The sequence below is a fragment of the Platichthys flesus genome, chromosome 6 (assembly GCF_949316205.1).
Source record: "Platichthys flesus chromosome 6, fPlaFle2.1, whole genome shotgun sequence".
Classification (NCBI taxonomy): Eukaryota; Metazoa; Chordata; class Actinopteri; order Pleuronectiformes; family Pleuronectidae; genus Platichthys; species Platichthys flesus.
Window position 1 is genome coordinate 23,321,797 of NC_084950.1, and position 13,782 is coordinate 23,335,578.

General features: G+C 40.4%; 1 protein-coding gene across 1 annotated transcript in view; it reads right to left on the bottom strand.

Annotated features, from left to right (window-relative positions):
• Positions 1-5,454: 5,454 nt before the first annotated feature.
• LOC133954753 (chemokine-like protein TAFA-5) overlaps positions 5,455-13,782 on the bottom strand; it is a 61,403-nt gene continuing 53,075 nt past the window's right edge. Inside the window, exon 4 of the mRNA XM_062389236.1 lies at positions 5,455-5,922. Within this exon, the coding sequence (XP_062245220.1) occupies positions 5,902-5,922 (21 nt within the window). The 3' untranslated portion in view covers positions 5,455-5,901. The remainder of the gene's footprint in view (positions 5,923-13,782) is intronic.

A 13,782-nucleotide genomic window follows, 5' to 3' on the forward strand; every position in this document is an offset into this window, starting at 1 on the left:
AAATCTATCATTTACAAAACCATTCAGACATTTAAGTCAGTACATAAAAGTGCCAAGGCAGCAGCCTCCAGTCGTCTTGGGTGAGTCTCTACAACCTTTACACACTGGATCTTTCGCCCCAAATTGAATATATCTCAGGTTTGTAGATCAGTGGAATCATCAGGAGGTAAGCACCTTTAACCAGAAGTTAGGCAGTTAGATCCCAGTCTTCCCCATTCCGAATGCCGAAGTGTCTTTGGGCAAGATACTGAACACCAAATTACCCCTTCTCAATTAGAAAAGTTATGCACATAAAGGGAGCGACGCCAGCGAGCTAGTTCAGGCAGCCAACTCGAGCTGCGCTGGTCAAATGATGTGACATACATCATGTGACACACCTCATTCTCCACAACCATCTATAATACACACCCATCTTATCAGGTGGTCTATTTAAGCAGAGAGACATTTCCCATCATCCCCTTTGCTCGCACTGGTGCTGCAGTATTGCTACCAGTTGCTTCAGCCCCTCCACCACCCCAGCATCTACCTGTAGGCTTCAATGGGAGTGATGAGCAAGAACCCCAAGTACTTGCTCATCATCCCATTATTCCTGCGTAATCATATGGGGGAGTGAGTAAGTTGGAGCCTAGACGCCAAACACTAAACCTGTTCTACTGCTGCAATAAACGTTTGAACATGAGTTGTCTGATTGAAATGACTATGTGTGTGTTAATGGGTGAATGTAAAACTGTACTGTAAAGTGCTTTGAGTGGTCATCAAGACTATGCAGATATAGACCATTTACCAAATACAAGCCATTTAATTCCACAAATCTGCATCTGTCTGTTTGTATGTGGAACATATATCTTGGGAACCATTCATCTTATAGGCTTCACACTTGTCCTGTGTTTTATTAATGGCCCAAGAAACTGCAATTAGGGCAATATGGACATAGGATATATTAGTTATTAATAGAAATTGGTGAAACAGATAAACAGCCCCTTTCAGTGGCGGCAGGGCAGTGTGCCTTCAGTTAGTGGGCCGAGCTGAACGTGTCCTTTTCAACGTCCTCGCACAGCCCACAGCAGTGGTTGGCAACTGGCAACCCCTGGGCCACAACATAATTCATAGTTCATTCTTACATTATTTCTATCAATAGTGGACTGAGACAGACATTCAAATGTGTTACTGATCTCTGTCATGGCAACAACATTCTTCAGCAATTATTCTTCAAAGTAAAAGCATGCTCTGTTGCTGTAATACTCTATTGAAGTTTTTATTTTATTTAAGATTGTTTTGTTAGCTTAACAAAGAAAATCAGTTCAGTAAAATCTTCAAACTGTATAACGAAAATACGTGAACAGTAATAACGAAAATTCATTTTCACTTTATAAAAAACAATGACTATAAAATCAGTGCAAAAAACTAAATCCGGTTGATCATGGATGCATAACGGCTTCATTCCAAATAAAACAAGGAGGATGAATGCAAAGATTTCTTACTTCCCTCTGCACCATAAACTGTTTATAAATCATTTTCCAAACAACGTCCAGCAAACAAACAATAAAGAGTGACAGTGTATTGTGGAACTGTTTGAGGAGGACTCACTAATGACAAGGAGCAGCTCTGCAGGATTAACACAGGCCAAAGCATACAGCCTATTCAAAACAGGAAGGTTTTCTCAAGTGGGGTTGTAGAAGTAGAAAATGTGCTCTTGAACTGTGGTGTTGTCAGGTGCAGTGTTGGTGCATTGCGTTCTTGAGGCAGTGGAAATCAAATTTACAACAAAAACCTGGTCTGAAGTCAGTATTTCACTGTTATTTTGGGACGGGTTATACAGTGTGTCCCGACAGCAGCAGGTGCACAAACATCCATCTTACACACATACAAATTATCTGCTCATATTAAAAGTGAAACCAAGTTTACTCTCTACCTGCCAAAACTGTAAGTACTACAGACCGTTTAAACCATGAAGCAGTGACCCTCCATTAAAGTGACAGCACCCTAAATGCACCTGTTCCATGTGCTCACAATGTCAAAGTAGAGCCCCAGATGTTCAGAACCGCTGGATGTCAGCAGGTGATCTTGTCGTCAGCAGGACTGACCTGACAGATCTGGGCCTCGCTCGGGGCCTCTGTGGTGAGTGCGGTCATCTTCAGACATTCCCTGTCACCTCTCGACTTCACACCAACAGCTGCGGCCATACAGTTTTCCTCTGCTCCACCGGCTCTTGTTAAAGCCTGATGGCCCAATGGGATCAATTACAGGAAGAGGATGGGAATGCAGCCCCTGTCATGCATTGTATTCTCCTTTCCCCCTATGATAGGGCCACTGTGGGCATGTAAGAGGCCCAGAGAGCACCTCCTCCTAGACCAGGGTGGTAAACTAGGTGGCTGAGGGCTGTTAGCTGATTACTCCTCAGGTTTAAGAGCCAGCGACAAGAGGAGAAAAACACAAAGAGACCTGAAGAGAGACACGAGAGAGAGAGCTGAGCTGCCATGCAGAAGCTGCTGGCATGTTTATTATATTTAGAGCTGAGGGTGATCAGAGGAAACAACCACAGGGTCACTGCTCATCCACTTGTCTTGTTTTCGAAAAGGTTTGGTCTAAGCCCATTTGTTTTAAGGAAGAGAAATCTCAATGCAACAGCATACGGTTTCATCACCTCCGCCTTGGTGGTTATGTTTTGAGTGTTTGTTTGTTTTCTGGTTTGTCAGTAGGAGTCCACAAAAACTACAGAATGGAATTCCTTTGTGAACCCAATACATTTTTGGAGGAATATGGCCAAAGGGGCAAATACAGGATTGCCCCCCCCCCCCCTTCTTTAACATTGTGCAATATACAGAATTTCATAGTTTTATACTGTTTCAAAATGACAGAGAGATAGACAGAGGATATTTTTTACACACACACAGCATTTCTGTAACAGATTTTCATAGGTGTAAAAATACTTAAATAACTAAGTAAGTTTTAATATTTAAAAACTTTAAGTATTTAGACGGTAGACTTTTTTTCTGAACCTTTAAAAGTATGTATTAGTGAAGCTTATCAAAGTATGCAGAGCCGTGAACTGGAGATCAGCCGTCTTTGCCATTTCATGAACACACTGTTGTCATGATGAGCCGTGGCTGTTACAGAGCACTGTTATTATTCAAAGTTGATTTGACATACAGTATCACACCAAATTTGACACTGCACTGGGCCCTTAGCAATACACACTTAGGGTGAAGCTGATAAGATGAACGGTTCTAGTATAGATGACACAAAACTGCCCAAAGATAATTTTAAGGGTCAAGCGTCAAATTACTTCAGAACCCTTTGTTATAAGACTTTTACACACACTCAGATGTTGAAAAAATCACGAGTCTGTATTGGATGGTAAAGATGACCCATAATGACAAAGGATCACACAGATAGAAGTATAGCAGACAACTGTAACGTGTCATGTTTTTCTCTTGTGGCTGATATCCATGTGACTTCTGCTACTTGAGGTTTGTGGAGTGCTTTGACTTTGCACCAACAGGAAGGGTTGAAAATATTTTTAAAAAATTGACATATTCAACATAAACATTTAAACTGTTAAATGCCTCATGCAGGCAGTGCAGCCGCTCTAACCTGATAACCTGGGCTGCTGGTGAAAAGCCACACACACATGAGCTGCACATGCATACAGCTTAACCCGGTTGTAATTGTCATGGTATCGTAGGTGAGTGACTGGAAAGACTTCAAATCTGCAGGTAATTCTCAGGATCAAAATCCCCTAAATAGCATCCAGGGAAGCCCTACTTAAAATAAATGAAAATAATAAATCAGCAGGCGGCGTTAATAAAAGAACATCAACAGTTCATTTCAAAATATTTAGTTTTCAAAACTTATATTAGATTAACAGAAGGCGGATGAAACCAGAGTCAGATAAAACCAGTCTCGGAGGAGAGGAAACCATGTTTACAGAGAGAGAAAATATTAAAAATAAATTAAATCTGTAGCAGAAACAATCAGATGACATGAGCTTCACCGTGTTGTTAGTAACATATCAGTTCAAATCCCATTACTGCTGTACAAAGGCAAACACAGACTCAGTTATCAGAGCTGTGTGTGTTATTTGCTCATCCTATGACAAACACTGCAGCTGGGAGTAAAGTGGGAAGCAGGCGTCCTTGTTTCCAGAATAATTGCTTTATGATGAATAGTGGCTGGTGATGAGAAACAATGCTCTCTGTTCCTATTTATTTCACATCCAAAGCAAAAACAAGCCAGAAATCGCCTCATGAATATTGCAAAGCTGCGGCTTCTTAAAAACATTAAAGGGAGCCATGAACCTATTTTTGATTTACTCCGGTCTAGGGATGTTTAAAATGCTCCTGAGCAGAATTTCGAAACTACCGTTTCGAAATTCAATTTAACATTTAACTCAAATATAAAAAATCTAACTTCTTGTCCAGAATTAAAGGAAACAGGTAAACTACTGTGTAGTCTACCTTCATGTCTGTCCTTGAAAACTTAAACATTCTGTTTGTATTTATGTTTGTGTATTGTGTGTATGTTTCCAGCATGTTTAGAAAGCTGCGTTTGCCTGCTAGTTTTGTTGTGAAGGAGGTATTCGCTGGCCACATTTCAGACACATGCGTTTCTCTCACGACTGTCAATGTTCCCAATGTTGAAAAGTGGATCAATACACAACAGCTGCTTCTCCAGTGAAGAGTCGGTAAAGACTGTGTGAAGGAGCAAACCCTAATCCACACTCATTATCACCAGATTCATCCTCTATTCTATCTCTGCTACCTCCTCAGGGCTAATTGAACGTCATTTGTTCCTCTGATCTTGCTTTCTGAGTTTTAATGAACGCTGGCTCCTCTCCTTGTGTAAACACAGTAGAGCATCGTGTCGGTCCGCCCACTCAGCGCTGCATCTCTCTGTAATTTAATTTGCCTTCGAGCGAGGCAATCAGATCTGCTGTCCTTCATTAGCAGTGGAGCTTGTTTGTGCAAAGCTTCTTTAAAAAAAGGGAGATTCTTTTGTCTGGGAGCCAGAGGCAGCAGGCGCAACAGTGTGCCGCTATCTTTCAACCGAAAGAAGACAAGAGAGGAGAGCGGTGTTGTGTGTCGGAGCTCGGGGAGACGTTCATCATTCCGGAGTGGGAGTCGGAAATCATGGTACAGGTTTAGGAACAGAACAAAATCACAAACCACTCATGGTATCATGCTGTCAGGCCTGGTTTAGGGTTATTTATGCCTAAAATGTTCTCAATGTCCTCATTAAATTAACATAAATTTTTCCTTTACAAAAAGATTGAGCTGTAAGAAGATTAATTCATTGACACATGCAGGGTTACATGTAAATGAAGTGATTTTTTTCACATATCACTTCAGTTCATATTACAGAATTATCAAAATGTGAAAATTCACATTTCAAAATCAAATAATATAATATTTCCCTTTAATATTGTTAATTCAATTATTTAAAGTGGATGTTTCTGCCTTCAAAACACATTTAAATTTAGTTCAATTCAGTGCCATAAAAAAATGAAACATAAACACGTTAAAAGATAGTGACTAAGCAAATAGAAACAGGCAGAACAAATGATTTTATGTGTCAGTCAGGGCAGAATGAAAAAGTCACAGATGAAGGAAAGACTCAGGCCTCAAACATGTCCCTCCTCTGAGATGTGCTGTAGTTACAGTTGTGTTTCTTCGTCCCTCTGTGTCGTTGAGAGGCCGTGAAGCGACGCTCCAGTGATCAGAGAGCAGCTGCTCATTCTGCTGTCCAGCTTCAGAACAAGTTCCCGAAAGAGGAGAAAACCCACAGACCAGACACAGCCGTTTTTCAGGGAGCAGACGGACTTGTCTCAAGCCCACCAGCCAGAACGCAGGAGAGGAGAGAAGGAGGTTAGGTGTTGTGATGCAGGACTCTGCCCGTCAGCTCTCAGACGCTCAGACAGGGTTTCTGCACCATGAGTAAAGTCAAATGTAATGCTTTTTAAGATCTTTTTAAGATCTCAATAGTTGTAATTTAAGACCCCAAGATAATATTTTATTTGATAGAGAAGATAATTAATTTAAACCTATTCATAAGCTCAATAGTAAAAAAGAATAATAACATTTAGTTAGGGTGTTCAAGCTTTATACTAGTGTTTAAAATGTAAAACATTTGTTTTTTTAGTGTTGCGTTTTAATTAATATAACTAGGTAGATTATGCTCTGAGAATAATATTAATAGAAAAAAATAATAAAATTGTAACATTGTTTTAGCTAATTAGGGCCCGAGCACCGAATGGTGAGAGGCCCTATTGAATCTGTAAGGATTTTTAGGGCCCGAGCACCGAATGGTGAGAGGCCCTATTGAATCTGTAAGGATTTTTATTATTAGGGCCCGAGCACCGAATGGTGAGAGGCCCTATTGAATCTGTAAGGATTTTTATTATTATTATTATTATTATTATTATTATTATTATTATTATTATTATTTCCCTTTGGGGGGCTTTTTCAGGGTCTAGACATGCTCAAAAAGTTATGAAACTTTGCAGGAAATTCAAGGTCTGCGGATATTTTAGTATTCTGGAGTAATTGGAATTGGGCGTGGCAAAATGGCTCTACAGCGCCCCCTGGAACCAGCCCCTAGGTTTCCACATAACGGATTTTCATCAAAATCTGGATATAGGTGTATCGTGACCAGTCATGAAAAAAAGTCTCATGGAGCATTATGAAAAACGCAACAGGAAGTCCGCCATTTTGCTTTTAGTGGCCATTTTGGCAATATCCCACATTTTTACTTTTACGTACTTGTCCCAGGGCTTTCATCAGATCAACTTCAAATTCAGATGAGTGTCATCACAACAAGATGGAGATAAAAAATGATTGAGGGATTTTTTTTTTATCACACCGTGTGACCGTGGCATGCCGTTAAAAATTGGTTACACGCCATCAAAACACGGGCATCTGTATCTCGGACATACATGTTCCAATCAAGTCCAAACTAGACATGTAAGACAATAGTCCCCGCCTGATGACATCTATGCATAAATGATGACTTAAAACCGCAGCGCCCCCTGGTGGCAACAGGAAATGTCTTGTTTTTTGCTTGTCTTACACTTGGATGAATTTCTCCTCATCCACTGACCTCAACCATGTCAAACTGTATCAAATGGGTCCCAAGACATTGACAATGAAGACATAAGATTACCGTGACTTTTCGTCAAACGCCATATGAATGGCGTGGCATTAAAGTTCATCAACTCGCCGTGAAACACGAAATTGCTGTAACTTCAGTGTTCATGATTCTATCTCTCTCAAACTACATGTGTGTAACAACAGCCCCCCCCTGAAGATATTCATATGGTTTTAAGAAATGGGCGTGGCAAAAAAACTGACCAGCGCCCCCTATAGGGCAACCCCGGCACTACGATGGCCGACATTTATACAAATCTATCGGGACATGTGTCGTTTCATAACAAACAAAAAAATATCTTGGATAGGTATGCTTGACCAAACAGGGAGGCCGCCATTTTGGATTAAGTGGCCATTTTTTTCCCATATTCCACATTTTTACTTGATGCACTTGTCCCAGGGCTTTCATCAGATTAACTTCAAATTAAGATCAGTGCCATCACAACAAGATGGAGATAAAAAGTGATTAAGAGATTGACCTTTCGTCACACCGTGTGACCGTGGCGTGGCGTCTTGAGTTTGATTAAACGCCATCAAAACACGAGGTTCTGTATCTCGGACATACATTGTCCAATCGAGTCCAAACTAGACATGTAAGGCAAGGGTGCCATCCTGATGACATCTACACAGAAATTATGACTTGAAATTACAGCGCCCCCTGGTGGCTACAGGAAGTGACAAGTTTTATACTTTGATGAACTGCTCCTGGCTGATTTACAATATACAGCTCAAATCAGATCAGTCAAGTCATTAGATCATGGTCAGAATTATGACGTTTCCTCAAACCGTGTAAACATTGATGTGCGGCGAAGGATTTTCCTTCGCCAAAGGACACGATGTTATCATAACTCCACTGTGCATTGTCCTATCACTACAAAACTTCTGTCACATGGTCAGAGTCCAAGCCTGAACAGCTCTATGTGTCAATATTTCCTCAGTGTCATAGCGCCACCTACTGATTCGCCAGGAAACAGGAAGTACTTTGTTAATCCACTCTGCATTATCCAACCGGCTCCAAACTACTGACCTATGATCACAATCCTGAATAGAACAGCTCCATATATGAATATTAGTTCAGGATCATAGCGCCACCTACTGATCAGTGTGAAAATTAAGTTGTGTTAACATTGTCCAATTGACACAAAATTGCTCACGCTACATCAGAGCGCCTACATGAACAGATATATATGTCTGTGCGTAATAATAGTGATGGCGCCACCTACTGGCAAACCTACTGCCGCAGAGCGCAAAACGCATGCAACGTGGAGAAGTGCATGCTCGATCGATGATGTGCGCTTGGTCATCGATCGCTCTCTCCACCGACCGCAACAGGCTTCAACGTGCGGGTGCTCGGGCCCGCAAGTGCTACAACGTAGCCCTAGTTATTATTATTATTAGGGCCCGAGCACCGAAATCGGTGGGAGGCCCTATTGAAATTGAAATGATTATTAGGGCCCGAGCACCGAAATCGGTGGGAGGCCCTATTGAAATTGAAATGATTATTATTATTATTATTATTATTTTTCTTAGCTTAAATGAATTGGCTTTTTGAGGGCTTTAATGTGCTCAAAAAGTTGTAGGAGTTTGCAGTAAATTCGAAGGCGGCGTAAAATTACGTATTCTGGAGTATTTTGAAAAGGGCGTGGCAAAATGGCTCAAGAGCGCCACCTACGGAAAAGCCCCTCATTTAGCATTCACCGATCCTCAAAAAAAACAAAGATTATTGTGTATCATGACTAGATGCACAAAAAAGTCCATCAGTGCATTATGAATAACGCAACAGGAAGCCCGCCAGTTTGACTTTAGTGGCCATTTTGGTCATATTCCATATTTTTTCTTTGATGTACTTGTCGTACAGCTTTCATCAGATCAACTTCAAATTTAGACGATCGTCATCACAACAAATTGGAGATCTAAAGTTATTGAAGGATTACGTTTTAGCAAAACCGTCTGACCGTGGTGTGGCGTTAAAGTTTGATGAAACGCCATCAAAACACAAGCTTCCATATTTCAGACATATTTTGTCCAATTGAGTCCAAACTAGACACATTCGACAAGAGTCGCCACCAGAAGACATGGGTGCAGAAATTGTGACTTACAATCACAGCGCCCCCTGGTGGTAACGCGAAATGTCTTGTTTTGGTACGTGTTATGTTTTTATGTACTACTCAGACAGCTTTCATCAGATCAACTTAAAAATTAGATGAGACTCTACAAAACAAGATGAAGATCTAAAGTTATCAGAATTTAAACTTTTCATCATACCGTGTGACCGTGGTGAGGTCTTAAAGTTCGACTAAACGCCAATATAAGCGAGCTTCTGTAACTTAGACATATTTTGTCCAATCGACTCCAAACTACACATATAAGACAAGAGTCGCGACCGGAAGACATCTACCTAGAAATCATGACTTAAAAGGAAAGCGCCCCCTGGTGGCATCAGGAAATGTCTTGTTTTGGTCATCTTACTCTTTGATGTATTTCCCTCCAGCCACTTTACTAAACCATGTCAAACTGTGTCAAATTGGTCTCAAGATATTGATAATGTAGGCATAACATTATTGTGACTTTTCATCGTGCAGATTGTTAATGGCGTGGCATCAAAGTTCATCAGCTCACCATGACCAATGAATCCCATTTTAACAGAGTTACCCTGAACGCAGCATGAGACCGCTTTCGGTTTGTTACGTCTCACACTTGGATGAATTTCTCCTCATTCACTTTGCTAAACCATGTCAAACTGTGTCACATGGGTCTCAATATATTGATAATGTAGGCATAACATTGCTGTGAGTTTTCATCATGCGGATTATTCATAGCTTTGCAGCAGACTTCTTCAACTCGCCATGACAAACGAAGCTGCATTTAACACAGCTGCAAGTGAACGCCTCATGAGACTCTGAAAGAAGTTACGTCGTCACAAGCTGCGGAGCTGTGTATCACGAAGAACCGGAGAACGGTTGGCGAGTCTGGATGAGAGGACGGCGGCGGAGTCACTGTGGACGTTGTTCGCTCAGCAGGTTAGAGTGTGGGACTCAAAGGTTTTTGTCCCCTCTCCCGTTGTGTCTTTTCCTGTGTGAACTCTGCCGCTCTCAACAGCAGCACTGGCTATGAGCTAGCTCCTGCTAGCTCCGACGAAGCATCTCTCAACTGCTACGTAAGTTAAACGGACACTTCTGACTGACTGTGATGATAAGCAAAAGAGACACTGTGGATGTGTGATGTGTTGTACTGCATTTGTTTGATCTGTTTACTAATACTAGCTCTAATAAATACTGTATAAATTATATTTTGCTCCTGAATTGAACTGTGTTAAAGGGGTTCACATGGAAAATATATGTTCAATTATGTAAAGGGTGATTTTTGTTACTATTATACTAATGGAGATTTAGCACTTGCTACACATTGTAAGAGCAGCTGTTCAAAGGAGCACTACGTCTTTTAAGGCTCTTTATTCAGAGTCACGGTGTTGATGTCCTGTCACGTGTTACAGTGAACAATAACCGTGTCTCCCACCTTCAGTATTTAAATCGTTAATCTCAGACTGACTTCACTGAATTCTTTTGTTAAATATGAGTAAGTCATAGCCTTGTACCTTTACTAGAACAGACAGTGTCATACAGAGTTGTGGGCTTATATGCACTACCTATTTCCTAATCTGAAATGATTATGCTCTGATTAACTTTGAACTAATATTTTATTTTTACCATTTAAAAGTCTGTTAATTACTTAACCTGGCCCATGTATGACTTTACATATCTGTGTATTGGTTTCATGTTCCTCTAGAAGGTCCAACTTGACACACAACTTGAATCCAACCAGACTGAACACTGACTCCAGGTACAGACCTGATTTCATTACTTAAAAACAATCAAAGTATTGCACATAATACATAATGTATTAAATTATAATGCAATACTTTTAATGTGAAATAGCTCCATTAAAAACATTCATTGTCATGGTAGTGCACGTTTTAATCCAAAAGCATATTCAAATACACAGTTGAATATCCACAGAAAATAAGATTACACACTTTGTTCATATGTAACTCTTCCTCTACAATAATGACGATCACTTTCATGTTTCCTATCATTTTATTAGGGACAGACGAGCCTGAAGGACACAGCTGTGATGACCATGTTCTGTCTCTTATGGCAAAGCAGAAATATAAAACACTGGGTTCTTATCTAAAGTGTTTCAAATCAGATCTCCACCATGTTGCTGCTGAGGACATCAGGTGCTGCAGTTCTTCATCTATGAAGAGAAAAAACGCACTGTTAAAGAATGTTTTGTGTTGTGTATAAAGCACAACAGATTTCAGATAGAACTGTTGTACTGTGGTCTTGGTTTATATCCTCATGGTGAAATGTACATATTTTAAGTCCCTTCTGATAAAAGTGCTGAAAGAAATACAACATTGTACAAATACATAAAATGTCTTTCTACCTCATCAGTACTATTCAAGGTGATAATCTCCCACAGACCTATTGATAACAGTCCAAATCAAGTCTTTCCACTTCTCTCAGTGTGAAAACATAATTCTATAATTAATTTGAGAACTGTTTACAACACTGATGTGTGGAGATTAAAATCATACCTAAACTGTCTAATTCACTGTAAAACTCCATGACATTCGCAGGCCATCTGTAGTTAAGGGAGCAACGCATGGAGTGATGTGTAGATTACTAGTTTGATGATGCATGAGGAGAGGCGGTGGTCGAGTGGCAGAAACTTGGACTATGGGCAGAGAAGGTCTCTGGTTCGTCTTTGGTTCGACTCCATGGAGAGACAACAAAAGTCGCACCTGGATTGATCTGTCCAAAAATCCAAGAGTCTCCCTACCCTCTCTAGTGCCCATGAGCAAGGCACCTCACTCCCCCAACATCTGCTCCCCCGAGCGCCGTACATGGTCGCTCACTGCTCTGTGTGTCCTGCACCAGATGGGTAAAAAGCAGCGATTAAATGTCCCTACCTGCATGAGTGTGCCTTTGTCTGTGCATGTGTTTTGGATGAATAAATGGATTTTAATCTTAATCTTTTAATCTTAATCAGTTGTCTTCCAGTTGACCAGCATGAAGCTGCAGATCTCCACCATGTTGCTGCTGGGGACATCAGGAGCTGCATTAATGAGGAGCAGAAGCGTACTGTTATGAATGTTTTGTGTTGTTTATGAAGCACTACTTATTTCAGCTAGAACCGATGTACTAGGGTCTGGGTTTGTATCCTAATGGTTAAATGCACATACTTTAAATCGCTTTTGATAAAACGTGACAAAGAAATACAACATTGTACACATAGATAAAATGTCTTTCTACCTCATCTGTAATATTCAAGGTGATGATCTCCCACAGAGCTGTTGATAACAGTCCACATCAAGTCTCTCCACTTCCCTCAGTGTGAAAACATAATTATATAATTAATTGGAGAAGTGTTTACAACACTGATGTGTGGACATTATAATGTTATCACTACTGTCTAATTCACTCTACAACTCCATGACAGACTAAATAAACGATGTGAAAATAGTAATGGCGGATATACCATCCTGTATCAGAATATTGGTGAAACAGTTACTATCACATGAAACGTACACGTGTAGCGTATTGATAGTAACTCATTAAAAAAAATAATGTCACAACCAAAACAAGACTGTCGAGTTATCTTGCTTCAATCTGTTCATTAGACGTGATAAATAAACGGTAACTTTTATAACAATTACATATTACAAAAAACTTGAGGCATGTAAGCATATGATGATAGATAAAGCAATAGGTTATGTTGGATAGTTTCAAGGTTACTTACCTCTAGTTCAGCACCAGCGGCTGGCCAGAAGAAGTGGAGCGATCTTCCTTGCCGCACAGGGCAAACGCAGGCAATGTGGAGACGAGCGCTTGGTCATCGAACGTTCTCTCTTCCCCGACCGCAACAGACTTGAAATTGCCTGTGCTCGGGCCCGTTAGTGCTACAACGTAGCCCTAGTTATTATTATTATTATTATTTTTCTTAGCTTAAATGAATTGGCTTTTTGAGGGCTTTAATGTGCTCAAAAAGTTGTAGGAGTTTGCAGTAAATTCAAAGGCGGCGTAAAATTACGTATTCTGGAGTATTTTGAAAAGGGCGTGGCAAAATGGCTCAAGAGCGCCACCTACGGAAAAGCCCCTCATTTAGCATTCACCGATCCTCAAAAAAAACAAAGATTATTGTGTATCATGACTAGATGCACAAAAAAGTCCATCAGTGCATTATGAATAACGCAACAGGAAGCCCGCCAGTTTGACTTTAGTGGCCATTTTGGTCATATTCCATATTTTTTCTTTGATGTACTTGTCGTACAGCTTTCATCAGATCAACTTCAAATTTAGACGATCGTCATCACAACAAATTGGAGATCTAAAGTTATTGAAGGATTACGTTTTAGCAAAACCGTCTGACCGTTGTGTGGCGTTAAAGTTTGATGAAACGCCATCAAAACACAAGCTTCCATATTTCAGACATATTTTGTCCAATTGAGTCCAAACTAGACACATTCGACAAGAGTCGCCACCAGAAGACATGGGTGCAGAAATTGTGACTTACAATCACAGCGCCCCCTGGTGATAACACGAAATGTCTTGTTTTGGTACGTGTTATGTTTTTATGT